Raw genomic sequence first — 19,715 nt, forward strand, 5'->3', positions numbered from 1 at the left:
TGTCCTTTTTTTTAAAAAAAAAGACTTGCTAGTAAGTCTGGTGCTGTGAAAACTGATATCTGTATGTTTGTTAATATCACTTTTCATAGCAGACTTACTAGCTAGCTGTGAGGCTGTGAAAAGTGATATTACCAACAGTACAAATATCAATTTTCACAGCAGACTTGTTATGCAAGTGTCACAGCCATGGCAAGCCAGGGGACAAATTAAGCCCTGGATAGGCAGGTGGTTAGGGAGACAGTGGGGGCCAGAGGTGATGGGCAAGATGGATGGGGGAGGAAGCGGGGGCCAGGGCCAATGGGGGGGGCGGTGAGCCCAGGGTCCAGGAGATCATTGTATTTTTTCCCTTTTAAATGGTATAGTAAGTTAAGGAGCTCTGGTGGGAAGGAGGATGTTGCCATGCGGGCAGGGGACTGGACTCGATGACCTCTCGAGGTCCCTTCCAGTCCTATAATCTATGATTCTATGAATGGCAATGACATGGCCCTAACCCATCAGAGTCCCGGCTCTTGGGTTCGGTTCCAGGCTGAGCGTGGGCTAGTGGTTAGAACAGGGGACTGGGCATCAAGAATCATGGGTCCTCTTCCCAGCTCAGCATGGGAGTAGGTGCTAGTGGTTAGAGAGCTGTGACTCGGGCAGGACTCCCTCAGCGTAGGTGGGGGAGGAGGAACCCAAGTCGCTATGAGCCAGGCGGGGCCTGGGGTCGCTGGGCCTCGTTATAGCTCGGCCCCGTTCACAGCCCCTCCCTCCCTGCAGAGGCTGCTCGCAGCCGGTGCGGGGCGCTGTGTCCGGCTCTGCAGCCACGTCTCCGCAGAGCGAGCCGCCAACCGGGTGGCCCCCACCAGCCTTCTGGTCCCAGCCTGTCGAGCCAGCCAGACTGGGCGGACAGTTGCAGCGCCGCCGCCAGCTCTGCTCCTCCTTCGGCGGGGCCGCGGGCGCGATGCGGCCCCCGCCGCTGCTGTGGCTGGGCCTGGTGCTCGGGGTGCTGGGCGCTGCGTGCGGGGGACCCAGCGACCAGCACTACGTCGACGGTGAGCACCGGGCCGACTACGACCGGGAGGCGCTGCTCGGAGGCCAGGTGAGCGGCCCGGGAGGCCCCCTTAGACTCGCATTGGTGGGCGGGGAGCTTCCTGCCGTTCCTGGAGGCTAGGAGACAGTCCCCAGGCAGGGGGCGCCGGGCGATGACCCTGGGCTCGGGGTGCTAAGCCTCGGTAGACTTCGAGAGCTGCAGCAGCCTGTCTCCCAGCCCGGGAGGCTGTGAACGCTGCTGAACGATGACACCCACCCACCCCGTTGAGATGTGTCCCCCACTTTTTTTTTTTAAATGAACGCAGGTTGCTGTGTGATTTATTTTTTTGTGGGGAAGAGAGATTTTAATTTGCTCTTCTGCTCAGAAGTGGCAGGGCTGTATCAGACTTTTGTGTTAGTTCTGTTTGGCTTTTTTCTCCTTCCAAAGGATGAAGCGGAGGAATATACTAAACTCAGTCCAGAGGAACAGCAAAAGAGACTGAAGGCCATCATAAAGAAAATTGACTTGGACTCCAATGGATTCCTTACTGATGGTAGGGGCTGCACACAGATTTTGTGTCACTGGAAAAAAATCACTTACATAGTGGGTAGGGGTGAGAAAATAGTGCAGCGTGATACACCTCTACCCTGATATAACGCGACCTAATATAACACAAATTCGGATATAACGCAGTAAAGCAGTGCTCCGGGGCAGGGGGGAGGTGAGGCTGCGCACTACGGCGGATCAAAGCAAGTTCGATATAACGCGGTTTCACATATAACACGGTAAGATTTTTTTGGCTCCTGAGGACAGCGTTATATCGGGGTAGACATCTACTTAAAAATCTTGAGTTGTAAACCTACTAGTGTAGCTATGTCTTTCTTTGTCTGCAGACACTGTTGTGTGTCTCTGTTGCTGCTCATAGCTTTGTGAAGCTATTGCAGAGAGATAGTAACAAGTGACTGGTCAAATTCACTGTTCCTCTGCTGTGGCTAAGCATTAAAGTTAACATGTTGATTTCACTCTGCTACTCCGGAAAGCTATAAGAAGCAGGAAAGGCAAGCAATGGAGCTGCTAACAGGAGAGGAAAACTCAAAATGTGGAGATGAAGGGACAGGTAGCAGATACATAGTCAAAAAGTTCTGGTGTGAGAGTTTACTCTTTCTCACTTTTAGTTGTCAGAAGGGGGCAGCTGCATGTATATCAAACATATACTAGCTAGAGTGTGATAGGAAGAGGGAGTTTTCACTATGGGGATTCTCCCCACTTCTTTTCTATCTGCCCCCATTGGTAAGATCAGTTCTTTATCTACTAGGTGTCTAAACTTGTCAGTCCCTACAACATGTCTCCCTTGAACCTGTGCAGTATTCTTGTATTACTGTATCTACTGTTAAATTTATGTCAAAGTTGAAGTTCTAGATTGCAAAATAACTGTCGTCTGTATCCACAGTCCTATCTGATTCTTTCAGTGCAAAAATAAGATGTTTCTGCTTTTTACTCCTGTTACCCCTTCATAGTAAACACTGTGCTTAAGAGAGAGAGTTAGAATCAATTCCTTCTACAGCACCAATTCTCAACAAGGGGTCCCTGGGGGTCCACCAAGCAAGGTTGGCATTAGACTCACTGGGGCCAAGGGTGCCACACAGGGCTAATGCCCTGGACCCTGAGCCCTGCCACCCAGGGTTGAAGCCAAAGGCTGAGCAACTTAGCTTCACAGGGCCCCCCTGTAAATTGTATTAGTTACTTTATTCCTTTTAGCAATACAGAACACAAACTTATTTTAGCATAAGAGACTGCTGTGAAATGGTGGGAGTGCAGATCAGTTGAATAAAAAGGTGCCATTCCTATATTTGTCACTTTTCAGAATTGCACTGGAATTTAATGGTTTTGACTAGAGATTCTTTTTCTAATAATAGGAAGGGTGTGTGTGTGCATGCGCACACATGTATGCATTTTTAATATATTGAAAATACAATCTTGGGAAATAATCATTTTAATTGGGTGGTTAAGACATCTAAGTATAAGAGGGAGAACTGGCCAATTGGCTAAATCTTGGTGGCGTTTTTCTTTTAGTTGCTATATTTCCTTGAAAAACAAAGCTTAATGTCTACTCCAAAATTTATAAGGCCCAGTTGGGGCTCATTTTAAGTGGAAATCCTTAGGTAGTATTTTCTTTTGGATAATTAACTTTAGGGGATATTGACGGATTTATGTAGCTGTATGTATTGTACTTATTTATAATTTGTGCCTGTCACACTTTTCAGAATGCAGAAATCTGGTATATTGAATACTTTTTAAAATAGTGGAATTTCGTTTTGCAGAAAGTTGTCTTTAGACAGTATGCCTTTTGTACCCACAGATTGAGGTTAAACGATACTGTTTCTCATTTATTTCTCTAGCCCTGTAAACAATTTGAAATGGGCATCATGATGGTAATTAGTTTCATGTTACTAATAAACATTAATGGAGAAAATACTGCTACATGGGAATAACATAGGATTTTAGCTCTGGTTGGTTCTCTTTCTTGGCTGGCATAAAAAACAGGAATATCCTATAGAAAGTGGATTCCTGGGGCACAACTGAAGCCCCGGTTACGTGATTGCATGTGTTTATTTTAACAAGTAAAATCTTCCACTGTTTGAATATGAAGATACCTTCTTTATACTGTTTAGGAATGTGGAAAATGCAACATTTACTGTAATTGCTTTTTAAATAAAAAAAAGGTTACATTTAAAGATTTAATTGCATTATGTGGCATTTCCACAGATGAACTAAGTTCATGGATCCAGCAATCGTTTAAGCATTATGTTACGCAAGAGGCTAAACAACAGTTTGGTGAATATGATAAAGATGGTGATGGATTAGTATCTTGGGAGGAGTACAACATTCAAATGTATGATCGTGTAATTGACTTTGATGAGAATACTGTCCTGGAAGATCAAGAAGAAGAATCATTTAGACAGGTAAGATACTCAAACACCAGCTTTCACAAAGCATTGGCAAATGGCAGTGGTGTTGGATTCTTTAGTCATTTTTTTCTTAAACACAGTCAGAGCTGGCAAACATACTGAACATTTTCAGCTGTCTGGACTTGCTCAGTAGTTAAAAGGTAATAACAAAATATTGAAGTTCCTACTAACAAAATGAATGACAGAACAAGCCACATTTAAGAGTTGAGTAGGGTACTAATATATTGGTAATGGAATCCTAGAAGCCACACCTCAGTTGGTCCCTCTCTTGGCAATGTAGGATGGAAATGTACTGGATCAGACCAATGACCCATCTAGTCGCTATCCTCTCTCTGATGGTCGCCAGTACCAGCTGCTTCAGAGGAAGGTACAAGATACCTGTAGTAAGCAACTATGGAATAACCTCATAGGAAAATCTTCTTCCTAGCCCCCATTAATTATAGTTTAGGGCATAAGCCAAGTATGAGTTCATATCCTTTCCTGAATTCTGCTGTTATGAGAATACTATTCACTTCAGTATATCTCCTGGCCCAGTAAGCTAAAAGGGGAAAAAATACAAAATATTGTCAAAAGGAACCTTGTCCATGGCTCAGGTATTATGGTGATGGGTGCTATAAAAATGAATAATCCAGTTTATAAAATCATAGATACATGTGTTTATGTTTTGTCCTGTAAACTATTTGAAGAGATAATGGCAATAGAACAGAATGTCACAAGATAAATGCTACATTATGTCTCCCTTTTGCTTTGCCATTTCTATAGCAATTTGTCAAAGTTGCTGCCCTTATCCCGAAGCAAGATTCTATAACAAGGAGCTTACTTCTGTTCTATCCAATGAAATGACTAAATCTGTTGCATTGTTAATTTATTTAGCAGAGAATTGCTCATTATTGCTCCAGTCCAGTAAAGTACTTAAGCAGATGCTTAAGTGCTTTCCTGAATCAGGCCTATAACACCTATTGCTTTGGTGCATTCTGATAGAGAGCGTGTAGAGCTGTTGTACCCTTCAGCCAATTCATTTTTCCATAAATCTGCTAAACTGCTGTAAGCCATGTTAGTACAGAAAGGCTGCTGACACTGTTGACTGCAAAATGTTAATTAGACTTGCTCCCAGCAAGATTAGATAGCATGGTGTTAAAAAGTGGCAACAGCCAAAGCCCTGTCTACATTACAGTTCTCATGGTGGCTGGGAAATCTGAAAAATTCCCTAGTGTGGACAATCCTTTAGACTACAAGACCTTTCTGGGCCACAGTTTTATCCATTTCTCTCCACATGTGCTCTTCCAAGGCTAACCTGTGAGTCTCCCCTCTCATTTCCCATATTTGGTTTATATTTTGCTGCATCATCAGCCTGGGAAAATGTCTGCTCCCTGCCCTGACCTTCATGGATTCCCTCTCCCTTTTAAATACAACTCAAAATCTTTCTACAAGCAATACACTTTTAATTTTTAACTGGTCCCCCAAAGTTTTGACCACTGTTTCATTTCTTTACAATGCTAATTATGTACTGTACCCATCTGTTCTTATTTATTTGTATTGTGGTAGCACTTACTTGACATAATTATTGTACGACCCTCGGTAGTCTGGGGCTCAATTTATGCAGCTAGCCATGATCTGGATTAGTGTTTGTGGTTGGATTGGTGAATTTTGGAGGAGTAATGTGTGTGAAGAATACACCTGCTGCTTGGTCTGGTCACACTACCTCTTTTTCATTTGAGGTCTGGGGCCAGGAACCTGTGTTAAGATCTTCCCTTGGAGTCTAAAAGTAGCAAGTTTCAATATGCATACTTGTAACAAATTACCTTAACCAAGAGCACTGCTCTTTTATCTCTGCATGAGCTGTATTAGTGTAAACATAACAGGTTCTATTATACCCATATGTGAAACGCGGTAATACTGTGTTTTCTAGCTGTAATCCTGTAAACCAGTTGCTATAGATGTCATTGTTCTGCTTCATTAAGTGATCGAATCAAGTCTGTTTTCTGAAAACTTTTTTTTAAGCTTCATTTAAAGGACAAGAAGCGGTTTGAAAAAGCCAATAGAGATGAAGTTCCTGGTCTGAATCTGAATGAATTTATTGCTTTTGAGCATCCCGAAGAAGCTGAGTATATGACGGTAAGACTTAGGGAAAATCATTTGTTCTAAAGGTTAATGTGGATCAAGGCTACACCTTTTAATGGTTGTCTTAGTCAAACGAACCTTGGAAAACTTGCCTGTGAACAACTACTATTCCTTTCTCTTGAAGAACATACATATATGATGTGCAACTTTCTTAGTCCTCAGTCTTGGGGTTCAGGAGTTTACCCAGTAGAGTAGTGGAGATGCTTTAAATTGTCATACGAGAGGTGGGTTTAGATGATTCTCCCCTTAGGTTGGGAGTAGTGCAGTAGAGCGTTCTGTTTTATGATGAGGGAGTCAGGTCTAGCTTGGAAAAGAGTCCCCATCAGAAAGATATAAATCATCTTAAGAAGAAGCCTTTGGCATGGGAAAGGATTAAGTGAAGGGAATACTCAGCCCTCTAAAAGGGATGCAGAAAGTCACTTTTCTGACTACAGATAAGCCTTCAGGTTTGATGTTAGGTGAGATGAGAGGGCATTAATTACTGTGATTTTTAAAAATGAGTCTGCATGCAAATGTAGCAGAAACTATTTCAGCTTCATTGCTGTACGGGTCTGTCACATTTTACGTGCATTTAACATGCGCGATTTCAGCTTTACGGGGTCGGCAAAAACAAAAAAAGAGAAAAATAACAATTTTAATACTGTACCTGTAGTGCGGGCGATTCCGCCCGCCATTGAACTCAATGTAATTTTGACTTTACGCGGTTTTCGCTTTACGCGCTAACCGCGGAACAGAACCCCCGCGTAAGATGAGACAGACCAGTTATGCACCAGCCAGGCTGGGAAAAATTGTTCAGTCACTTGTCAAAAGATATGCTCAGGCCAATTCAATACAGCTGTCCCAATTTTATTTTGTAGCCATAAAGTCTTAAAATTAAGCCCTACTTGTTCGTGCACTATATATATTTATTGTGGAGTTTAGTTATTTGCATTTGTTCATCAATTTTATGAACATCATCACTAACACTAGCAGACTGTAGGTGAACATAGCATCTGGGATAGAACCAGAGAATCAAAATAAGCTAGTACAGGTCTGTACTAGTATCTACTTCTCTGGAAAGTCCTAAGAGTTCTAAACGTAGATTAGTAAGTTAATTTCATTCACTTGAATTGACTGGATTTGGTTGACTGGCCTGAGTGAGAATGTGAGATTTCCTAGCTTAGTAAAACAGTTTTAAATTAGAAGTGAGTTCTTAGTTTCAAGATGAAGGATGCATTGCTTATGTACCTTTGATGCTTTTGTTTAAAAAATTACTTAAATTATCTAAGTTAATTTTGATCTACTTTTAAAGAGATCCTGTCAACTTGAATTCTTATCAGTTTCAAAGAGTTTAAAAGTTTCAGCTAACACACTAGCCCCTGTATCTCCATGCTAACTTTTGTGGTTTCACAATCATATTTTCTTATTTTTTAAAAATATTTTCCTTTCCCTTATTGGTGTATGAAAGATTCATACAAACAGTAAAACTGGCTATGCGCACAACAGTGAAACTGTTTCTTTTGAGAGCATTTTGAATAAAATGAAAAAAATAAATCCTAATCTTTCAGTTATACACCTCTACCCCGATATAACATGAATTCGGATATAACGCGGTAAAGCAGTGCTCCGGGGGGGCGAGGGGGGCTGCGCACCCCGATGGAGCAAAGCAAGTTCGATATAACGCGGTTCACCTATAACGCGGTAAGATTGTTTTGGCTCCCGAGGACAGCGTTTTATTGGGGTAGAGGTGTAGTAATTTTAAGTAATTATACAGGTAGATGAAACATTTTCACTCACAAGTATGATTTTTAAAGTGCCTCTTTATAGTCTGAGGTCTATAATTCTTTAATTTAAATATGCTGGGGGTTTTGTTTTAATACTTTCTTGCCAAGAAATTGAAAAGAAATAGCTTCTTTCCTCTATAGAACCTGTAATGTTTAGTTCTTTGCTGCTGCAGAGCCAGCCACCAGAGGGAGCACAAAGCAAACCTGGCATCAGTTTGTGTGACATGATTGCTAATATTGGTGAACAAACAAGGCATGGTAAAACTAGACAAGCAGGCACATTGACTTTAACTCCATTGGAAAATATAGTGTCAAAGGCAGATAATTTTAAAAATGTTTCCCTAATAATTTTACTATCAAAAAGTATTTACCAAATTGGAAGTAATAGAGAAAAGTGATCCATTTTGTTTAAATAGGTGGCAGTGCCCCTTTTTAAATTTATATTTCATATACATATCTATTGCCTTGCATTCAATTCCAGGATTCCAAATCCAAGCATCCCATTCAGATTTGATTTCAGTAAAATGTGATTGAATTAAAAATCAAATGAATATGCAGTCTGGACTTATTTCCCTCCAGGACTGGACTTGTGGCTGTTTTAATTGTTACACTATTCTACACTGAAAGAGAAATTTGTTTGAAACCAATAAGTGTTTAGAATATGGGATATATTCTTTTAGTCCTCTAGAATGATATATTGCTGTTTTTCTTAATGCTAAGTTTTTACCAGCTAATGTTTCTTTCACATATACATATGCACACAAAAGGAATTTGTCATTCAGGAGGCTTTAGAAGAACATGATAAAAATGGTGATGGACTTGTGAGCCTGGAAGAGTTCCTTGGTGACTACAGAAGAGATCCAAGTAAGTAAAAGTGGGGGGGGGGGGGGGGGACAGGGGGAGGGGAGAGGGCGGGAAATGAACAAAGAAGCTTCTTTGTGCTTTCTAAGGTGTGGTGGTTGTTTAGTTAGGACAGGGGTGGCCAACCTGTGGCTCCAGAGCCACATACAGGTCTTCAGAAGTTAATATGCAGCTCCTTGTATAGGCACCAACTCTGGGGCTGGAGCTACAGGTGCCAACTTTCCAATGTGCCGGAGGTGCTCACTGCTCAACCCCTAGCTCTGCCACAGGCCCTGCCCCCACTCCACCCCTTCCCGCCCCCTCCCCTGAGTCTGCCGTGCCCTCACTCCTACCTCTTCCCCTACTCCCCCCGAGCCTCCTGCACGCCATGAAACAGCTGAGTGGGAGGTGCAGATCGGTGGGGCTGCTGGTGGCTGGGAGGCACTGGGAGCAGGGGTAGGAGGAGCTGGGGGGGGGGGGGCTGCTGACATATTACTGTGGCTCTTTGGCAGTGTACATTGGTAAATTCTGGCTCCTTCTCACGCTCAGGTTGGCCACCCCTGGGTTAGGAGTATAAAAACCAAAAGAATACGCTAAAGGCTCTGGGTACCCTTGACACTCATTTAAAAAACATAGTACAAACATGAGCCTAGCAAGAGTACACCATTTTAGCTTCTTTTACTCTAATTTTTGTATGTGTTTGATAGCAGTTAGTGTATTGTCTTTTTCCCAGTAATAATCATTTTCTCTTGCCATTGTCAGGGCGTTATAGGAATACAAGACACCAGGGATGTAGTAAAACTAGGCTGCAGCATTATTAATAGAATACATCTGGGAGACTGTCCAGTAATAACTCAAGGTCAACCTTCCTTCCATAATCCGTACCACTTGGGGAGGACTGTTGTAAGCCTCCATCGTTGTGGGGACCCCTTCACAAGGATTAATGGGGTAGGGAAAAGAGAGTGGACCCTCACTTTACCAGACACTAGGCTTCCCATCTGCTTTCTCCAGTGGATGCCCTCCCCTAATCCTGCTCCATTATGGTTTATTGGGAAGCTGGACCTGTATTTAAAATGTACCTGCACTGACTGCCTGCCAAGTTGAAACAACATGAACATTTTACCCACCAGGTCTCAGAGCTGCTTTCAGGAAGAAAAAACCCAATGCCAGTCTGGCAGTGAGGGAAATTCCTTCCCAGCCCCAATAAGACAACTAGCATGATGCTTACAATAAGGGCCAGAAACACCAGACCTATTCTAATCCCAGTGGAGTGGGGAAGGGGAGAGTTGTAACTCCCTGGGTGCATAGGAAAAGGCTTATGCCATTTAGGTGTACAGGGGCTAGTGAATCCAGTCAATCATCTAGGAATACTTCTCTCCCCTGCCATCCCTTGCTACATGAATTTCGCACGATCCTGAGGAAAGAGGAGGGGTGTGCTTGGAATCCTTAAAGGGGCTTCCTTTCCTTGCTGTCCGAGACTCAACCTCTCTACCTCTGAAGTTATAGGGTGAGGGAGGCATTTCTGATGCTTACAGGGAGGAGAAAAACACTTTTTTTTTAAGTGGTTATAAAACCACTAATTGTCAGGGGTGACTCCGAAGCAGCTATTAGTGCCGGGAACTACTTTTTTTTTTTTTAAATGGCTAGTTTTCAAGCAAAACTTAAATTCTGCCAAAATGATTGATATAAAGTAGGTAGGCAACCTGTTGATCATTTCATAATTTTAGCCTGCCGCACCTGAAGAGTCTATTTCTGCAGCACCCAGTTATGATGCAAGTTTGACTTCAACAGCAGGGGCTGCTGAGAGAGCCTGTTTGCATACAGACATCCTTTTTAATGAGGAACAAGGAAAGAGACCTCACCCATGCCTTATATACAGTGGAAACAGATCTATTTTTGAATTGATTGTTTTTTCAGTCTTCTGTATGATGTCAACTACTTTTGATGAGGTTTCATAAGGTGTCAGCTAATGCTTCACTGTAACATTTGTTACCAGGAAAAAATTGCCTGACAAATGGTTACTCTTTTAAATACATTTATTGAAGAGGCAGAGAAAGGTTGCCAAATACACAAAGTAAAACACCTTTCTCCTATTTCAGTTAGATTAAGCAGTATTACAATTTTAACTAAAACACTTTTGTTTCAAAGTGTGATGATTGAGTTGATTGTATCCTTCATTACATTTCTCGACTTTAATTTTAAGTTTGCAACCTTAAAGTTCCATTACTGTAAGCTTTGTTTTTAATTCTGTTTACATCTATAGGAAACAGTTTTGTTGATTTAATTCAATGAGAAAGATCTGTAATGCATTAGAAAATAGGTGAAAACAGTCTCGAAGATACTGAATGGTCTTAAAGTTTGAAAAATACTTTTTATTTAGCTGCAAATGAAGATCCAGAATGGATACTTGTCGAGAAGGATCGATTTGTTAATGATTATGACAAGGATAATGATGGAAAACTCAACCCTCAAGAACTGCTGACGTGGGTAGTACCTAATAATCAGGGTATTGCACAAGAGGAGGTATGAGGTTTGAGTTCCTGGCTTTTGTTTAGACTTAATGAAATTTCTTGAAAATATTGTGTAAAATGACCAAATATATGCTGCGTTAATTTAGTCTATTGTACAAAAAAAGTATATTTTACATTTTATTAACTGAAAAGTATCTAATAACACTTTTCATAACGTTCTTATAAAATTAAGATTTTCACTTTAATAAAGAATGAAGATTATTACAAAAATGTTGCATAGTGCAGCAGTTAGAATTCCTATGGACTATATGAATGCTGGTCAGAATATTAAATTAATACAGTTGCATTCCTCAAAGGTAAATAGTCAATCTGACTTGATGGAAGATACAGTATTTTTATCAAAACCATGATAAATCTTTCCAAAATACTAGATGGATAACATGAATAAATTAAATATTAATACAGAGGCCATAACATGCATTCTTCTGATAGAACTTGCTACCCTTCATCTAGCTGGATAAGTTGCTGCCATTTGTGTCTTGGGTAATAGAAACCTATGTACATAAAATCAAAACAGAACCTAAGTATACCATAATCCAAATTTAAAACAATTAAATCAGTTGAATTAGGCGTAATGTGATATAAGGAGTTTAAATGGATTCTTTGTCTAGCTGTTGTTCCTTTCTCTTATTTTTTCCTGCAGACAATTGAAGCACTTAATGTCCCAAAACCAAATTGTTTGTTTTGGTAAACGGTCCTCACTATTGCTGAGTACAGCAGATAGGAAGAAACCTACTCTCCCTATCCCTTTTCTCCCCAATAACTGTATATTAATTATCCAAATGTTCCTTCTTTTGACTGCATCAGATCATTTGACATTTCAGATTGGAGGGAAGAATGTGTTTCCCCTTCACATTTAGATCATCTTTTGTTCTTGTCTCAGAGACAGACAGCACATTCTGTGTCATAGCACGTTCTCTGTGTTGGAAAGCATGGTTACTGAAGCCATCTCTTAACATCTTTGTTGTATTGTCACGAGAGAAAAAAAACTTGGCCAGGAGTCCAGTATTGCCTCTCAATGTATCGGGTCTTTTTTGAGGTTAAGTGCAAAATGGTTGAAATAACGTTTCTGCAAGATAAAAGTCCAATCAATCTTTGCCAGCAGAACCCCAATATCCTGATATTACTTGCCCAAATCTGATTTTTCAGTCTGCTCCATTCTTTCTTCAAGGATCATATTATTCTTGCTGACTAACTGGCTTTGTGTCTTTCCGTGTACTTTCCTTAAATCCTGTGTGGTCTTGTAACTTTTCAGTAATTCTTTGCTTATCCAGTTGATTTTTTTTTTTTTTTTTTATTAAGCTGACAGCTTAATTTTCCAGGAGGTCATAGCATTTTTCAGGCTGCATCCTGGCAAGGATTTCAGTAAATTTTTTGTACCATGGTTCCTTTCTTCTTTTCCAGTACCAAGGGCTCATCTAGAGCCTTCAGGCTAGAGAGACGGTGACACTGAATGAGTCATTGGATGTAGTTTGAAAGTTGTTCTGCGGTTTCATTTTGCTATTTGCAAGTGACTTGTTGCTTGACCACTAGATTACCAAACTCCCACGCATTCAATCCCCTTAGACTAACAGTTCAACCTTTGCTTTAGTAGAACGTGTTTTTTTTTTTTTTTAACTGATCATAAATATATAAAGAATATTCAGCTGCAGCTCTGTACCTCAGATATTTTAAAACTAGCCATCTTCAAATATTGGAGAAATATTTGACGCTGAGATTTTTAACTTTCTTATCCAAACCATAAACTAGGTCAGAATTAAAGAAGAAAATATGCAAGTATGGCCAGCAAACTAGGGATGTCCAAAGCTGAAAACAGGAGTATCTACAGCTTGACCTAAAGAGCCAGGCTCTGTAGCTGAGAGTTGTAACAGCTGTGCATCCTGTGGGGATCAGGCACAGAGGTGGACATTTGACACATGCTGACCAGTGGATTATACACTTCCTCTGCAAGTTCATTACAAGCATCACAGGAGTTCAAATCCTGGAGGAGGCCCCACTTATGTGATGGCAGCCATTTTAATCAACACACTGGGGACCTCCAGAGATAATAGTAAAATTGCCTATTGCTGAAGCACTGTGGTTGGGAGATGTAACATTTTCTGGATCTGGCAGAGAAAGGGGAATGTGTAACATACATTGACCAGAGGAATAAACAAGAAACTTGCTCTTCCAGTAAGATTCTTCGTTGTCTTTTGCTGCTTGTGGAGGTTTGTTTTAATACTATCTTCTGCTTGATCCTGTTTGATATTGGTAAGCTGCTGTAGAATTGAGTGAGGCTAGATATTCAGCGTTATCACTTTGCTATAAGACAGAAGAAGAACTGTGAGAAAACAAACCTGTATTCTAAATGTACAGTTTCGACTATTGAGGGAAAAATGACAGTGCCTTAAACATACAAAGGGAGTTGATTTTTGGTTCAAAGGTGACAGACATTTTGTGTCACAAGAGTCCCTTTAAACTAATGGCACGAATTAGACAAATCCGTGCTAAAAGCATATTTATAAATGTAAGCATCAGCTTACTGGACAAAACAGATTGTGTTCCATTTATTTTAAAGGCTCTTCATCTGATTGAAGAAATGGATTTGAATGATGATAAAAAGCTCTCTGAGGCAGAGATTCTTGAGAACCAGGATTTGTTCCTTACAAGTGAAGCAACAGATTATGGCAGGCAGCTCCATGATGAACGTTTCTACCATCAAGAACTTTAGTTTACTCATTTGTGATCTTGCTGCCTCTGTGTTCCTAAACTGGAGTTTTTCTTTAGGGTACTCAAATTTATAAGCTGCATTGTAAGTTTTACTTTGTGTGATTTATAAAATACTAGTGTTTGTGTAAGTGTTTTGCATTCTAAATTTAATTACTTAAGTACTTTTGCAAGTTTCCATAGGCTTTTTCAGCCTTCAGAACTAATCTGAAATATTTAGTATTCCTCGAATTGCAGCATTAACATTTTTGGCATCTGAAAAAGTAAACATTCTTAAATAATCTATATGTTTAGTACTGTATTGTGAAATGAGTTGTACTACCGTACTTGAAGAGTCTTAATGATTCTGAAAAAAGGCAAAATGTGTGAGATAAGCAAAAATTACTAATAATTTATTTAGGTGGTTAATGTTTTTCAGAAGTTATGGTGGGGAGTGGGAGAGTAGCAATGTTTAGGTTCACTATTAAAGATGTTTTATTTAATACCCTTGGAGGAACATTCAAAAGGATTAATACCTCAATTGTTCAAGAGGTTTCTGCTTATTTTTAAATGATTTCTATAGCAGGTTAATTGTATGATATAAAACCTTATATTTTTGCATCTGTACAGATAGTAATTATTTTTAATGTATAATTCTACATCATTAGAGGTACATGTGGTATTTCAGTGTCAGAACCCTCTTCATTTGTCAGATTAAAACAGTTAAACGCTCCATCTTTCTATATTTCTTTTCTAAACTTATTCCTAATCTGTGATCACCTAAAGCAACTACTGTAGTATATTTATTAAGGGATAATAAGAGAGGTGCCCCATCCAATGACACATTAAAATTTATCCATTTACAGTATTGCCAGTGAAAACTGTGGTATTCCTGTGTCTGCTGTACATCAAGTGATGCTCTGTTCCTTTTTTCTATGCCAATTAAGAAAAAATGTGATATAATAAACATAACCCTTTATTTCTCCTATTATCTTCAATATTGTGGAACTCCACCCAAGAAATCAGGTAGCATCCTCAGCCATTATATACCTGACAGAAGATTCAAGAAGAGCTAACCATGCATTTGACATTTTTCTGAACAAAACTTGGAATTATGGAATGGGACAATGTTTTTTTTTTTATAAAAATGGAATGTTGGGCTAAAGTGAAGTAGAAAGAAAGCACTGATTCTACAATCCTATCACTAATATTTTTAGAGTAATAATCTAATACCTTATTTTGGTGGGGTGAAATACCCCATGAATAGCATTAGAATCTGAGCACCCTTCGCTTTCAGTTCCAGTGGTAATCTGAAACTGAGGCTGAAGACTAAGTACCAGAAAGGTTAAAAAGCCTTTTAAAACTGAGTGGTGGAAAAATTTTAATTATTACAAAATTTTAAAGGAAAAAATGTATTTTCTAAATACACTTTTTAAAAAACCCTTATTTTCATGCTCTGTCAGCAGGTCTCAAACTTTCAGCAACCTGAGGATCCCCATTTGATTTAAAATTTGTCACAGACCCCAAAGCTGGCTTCTAATTTTCTCTGGGGGGTTCTTAACTCCTGTTCAGCACCAGGCCGTGCCCCCAATGCACCCCTGCCCCCAAAGCCCCACCTCTTTCCACCCCTCCTCTTCCCTGCTCCTCCCCCTCCCTCCCAGTGCCTCCTGCATGCTGCTGAACAACTCTTCCACAGTTATGCAGGAAGCACTGGGAGGGAAGGGGAGGAGTTGATCAGCGGGACCGGCGGCCCCAGACATGACTTGCTGACCCTAGTTTGAGAACAGCTGCTTTCTGTGTTAAAGGAAATTATATAGAAACTACAAAAAAAATTCAACCATCCTCATACACAGCATTTCTTTTTCTTAGAAATATTATGAACTCTGTCTGCTGACTTTAGTTATGTGGTCACACCTTTTAACTTCTATTTAAATATAGCTTGAGTTGCAGAGGTTTTTTTTTATTAGTATTCAGAAAAAAACTTTCACTTGATAATTCTCTGCTAAACATACATGCCCATATAAAAATGTTCATGATGAAATATATATTTTGGAACACAGCATAGTGTGGCATATTCCATTGATGTAACAGATCTGAGTTAATTTATGTAGCACATATACTTTTCAGAACATTAAGTTGATGCAGCAACATGTAACAGCTCAAAAACATTATTTTTGCACAAAGACTGATGCAATAGACAGCCACTATGGTTTAATTAAAGAGCTACATGCAGTTGTTAACTTCATATTGAAAATCCCCAAGTTTTATTTGGGTGCAGGAATAAAATCAAGTAAAGATGATTTCCAAGAGAACTGTGTGTTTGGTTTTTGGCTCTTCAACAGCTGACTGTTCTACTTCATAAACTAGAGTCAGCAACAGAATAAAAACAGCTATTTGGGTCATAGCAAAACTAAGCACCTGAAACTGCTGAAAGAGATATTTAATTTTGTCTATACATATTTAATAAAGCCCTCTTACAAACATACTATTGTTGCTTGTGTTGCACTTTCCTAGGGTTTTTCTTTCCTCCCAGTCTTTCTCTTTATTATTGAGTAAAAGCATACATTGTTTTGGCTTAAGTTTGCTTGTTAATAGTATTAATGATTTTCAGAACAATCCATGATGCTCAGAGGTGGTTTTAGCATGTGGTCCCTTGATTTGCTAACTCTATTAGCAAAGCAAATGTGTAAGGGTAAAAGGGCTTTTTAATATAGTGTTGATGACACATTTAACAAAATACACTTATAATTCTCAGGACACTCCCCACCAAAATAGTAAGTTTTTTGAGTTGGAGACTGTATCTAATGTATTAGAGTGTACTTTTAAAGACTCCTATTTTTAAGTGTTTGACTGAAGATAAAACTTCAGACTATTTGTTTGAATTTTTTGTTTGTTTGTTTTGAAAAAACTCATCTCTGGCAGGTGTCTGTCCACTTTTACAGCTTAGGGGAAGTCTACACTACAAAATTAAGTTGACCTAAGCCTTGGTTTACCTACAGAGGTCAGTGTAAAACAACCTAACTCTGTAAGTGTCAACAATAGAACGTAGCTCCCACCAATGTAACTCGCCCACTACACCAACTTAACTCCACCTTCATGAGACACATACTGCTTAGGTCGATGTAGTTACGTTGAAGCAATGTCAGTGTAGACGCTGTTGCTTATATTGGTTGTTGCTACCTTTCAGAAGCCATCCCGCACTGATAGGTAAATGGGTGCAAGTGCTCCTGGTCAGAAGGTGCACTGCCAACACAGGGAGCATTGTGTGGACATGCAAAAGCAATTTAAATAGTGTGGTGGCTGTACATCGACTTAACATAGGTCTACTTAATACCCAGCACAGCTGGGGCTGCTTCTGCTGGCCGGCACAGCTGGGGCTGGGGTCGCGCTGCAGGCGTGGTTGGGGTTAACAGTTAGGGCATGTTAACCAGTAAGACTAATGCTTACAGGTTAACCATCTACTATTTTACATCCCTATCCTAAACAGAAGTTGTTTCAATAAAAGATGTTACCTCACCCACCTTGTGTCTCTAATATCCTGGGATAAATACAGCTACAAGAATGATTAAACTTGGTTATGGAAAAATAAGTTGTTCTACTTGGCAATCTACAAATACAATTCGACCATAATTATTCAAATAGTTTTTGGCAGAGGGAGACACACTGAAGATTTGGATAATCAAGAAAATTTTGAGTGTAATTAAGGCTGGGTGGCATCAACCTGCTTCAGATAACAGTTTTGGATAATCAGAGTGAACTGTACTAGGAGAAAAAAACTGCTAATGGATGAAGTACTACTGTTTTTATATAAATTGACTTTTGATCTATATGCAGAGTTTCTGCTTAGCATTTAGTTTTAATCAAACCAAATATTACCTCCTCAAGAGGTGGTAGCCAGGTCAATGGAAAAATTCTTCTGTTGACCTAGTACTGTCTACATGGGGTTAGGTCAACATAGCTACATTTCTATCGGGTGTGGATTTCTCACACCCCTGAGTGACATAGGTATGCCAATGTAAGTTCCCAGTGTAAATTAGCCCATAACGTAGACACTTTCCAAGTCAACAGATGGGATTTTTCCATCAATGTAGGTAATCCATCTCCCCAAGACACGGTAACTAGGTCAGAAGAATCCTTCAGTTGACGTAGTTGTGTCTACATTGGGCATTAGGTTGACCTAAATATGGTGCTCAGGGGATGACATTTTTTTAATCTACTTTTTAAAGTGTAGACCAGGCCTCATTCAGAATTAAGGTGCCCTTAATTTTGTTTAGCTTAATTCACTTACAAAGTGAATTAAACTAAAATGAATTAAGGCCCCCTTAATTTTGAATGAGTGTCCACATAAGGGTTTAATGCAGTTTAACTAATCCACTTTCAATTCACCCCTTGAGTTAATGCAGATTAACTTTCCTGAGTGTCGCCAGGTAGGCAAGGCCTGTGCCTACATCTCCCAGGAGTCATGCTGCATTGTACAGACATCATTCCCTGGACAAACCTGCACATGAGGGATCTACAGAGAGTCCAGCTCCAGTGACTAAATGACTTGCTAAAATGCGATGAACAGGAAAAAATTCTGCTGCTTGTTCTGAAATCCCTCCATCAACTCAAAGATCTGTGCAACTCAGCATCCTGGACCTCTGAATGAACACAATATTTACAAATGTATCAGGTGAGCAGTAATGTAACATGACAGCAACTGAAACATTCATTTTATGGACCTAAGGTTTGTGAAATCTGACTTAGTTTGCCAGAGCACAGAGCAGCATGCATATTTTAAACCTACCAAAACAACACACTATACTGCATCCACAATTCTGGGGAGATGACAAGAAACAGAGTAAACCACACATGACAGATATGATTCACATCACTTAATATACTACTGGTAGGTGCTCAGATGCTATGGAGAAGATGACAAGAAGAAACTGTACAGGATAGAACAGAACAGCTGTTGGTTCTGTTGAACAATACAGAATGCCTCTTACATACATAGAGGAGGAGGAGGAACGAGGAGCATCTCTACACTGACCTGTCTAGACAAAGGATAGGGAAAATTCTGACTATTTCTGTATCTTATAAAAATACTATTTTTATAGTTTCCCATCTCAAGCTGTTCATTCCTCACCTGTCTGCATGTATCCGAGTCTGCCTGCAGCAACAGTGCAAGAGCTCTCTCTCTCGGGTCAGACGTCATGGAAACTGATCTGAATTTCATTAACTTTGAAGTTACTTTTGTCACAACATGCTGGCTAGTAATATTATTTCTCTAGATTTACACAACTAAAAAAGAGGACGGATATCGAAGGCCCTAGGCACCAGGCCACAAATTACAAGAACAAAAATAAAATGAAATAGCAGTCTCCACCCTACAGTGAGCAGAACACCCACCCCCCACCCCGCCAACACAAATTTCCCTTCCCCCATGCAGAACTCACTCCCATCAAAATCCACCTGCCACACAGATATGTCAGAGCATCCTGAATGCTGCCAATGGACTGGAGTGGGAGATTGTTCATGGAGAGTGCTCCGTCACTAGCTCCATGAATCCTAAATCGAAGGGGATCCAGCTTGAGGGCTTTGATGTCACACTAACGCCAGTTGTGTTCAAGAGGAGAAAAGTGGTCTCAAATGCTGGAAGGTCCCAAGTGATTTATACTTAAGGATTTTGGGATCTGTATTTTTATCAGAGCATAACTTTTCCTACATAGGCTGTGATTTCATTGCAATTGCTTCCTGTACAAGTTACACTGACAGCAAGGGGATCCACCTTGCTCTGTTTAGGTGCTTTCCAACA

The 19,715-nt window shown here is 40.1% G+C and overlaps 2 protein-coding genes across 2 annotated transcripts in view; one reads left to right on the forward strand and one right to left on the reverse strand.

Annotated features, from left to right (window-relative positions):
* SCAPER (S-phase cyclin A associated protein in the ER) overlaps positions 1-19,715 on the reverse strand; it is a 524,758-nt gene that overhangs the window by 376,956 nt on the left and 128,087 nt on the right. The gene's annotated exons all lie outside the window — the stretch shown is intronic.
* On the forward strand, positions 679-14,651 carry RCN2 (reticulocalbin 2). The gene is made up of 7 exons (XM_005290596.5): positions 679-1,078; positions 1,457-1,562; positions 3,776-3,972; positions 5,980-6,093; positions 8,630-8,726; positions 11,083-11,225; positions 13,791-14,651. Exons 1-7 carry the CDS (start codon positions 941-943, stop codon positions 13,941-13,943), a joined length of 948 nt encoding a protein of 315 aa, XP_005290653.1. The 5' UTR covers positions 679-940; the 3' UTR covers positions 13,944-14,651.

This window comes from Chrysemys picta, chromosome 10 (assembly GCF_011386835.1).
Source record: "Chrysemys picta bellii isolate R12L10 chromosome 10, ASM1138683v2, whole genome shotgun sequence".
Taxonomy (NCBI): domain Eukaryota; kingdom Metazoa; phylum Chordata; order Testudines; family Emydidae; genus Chrysemys; species Chrysemys picta.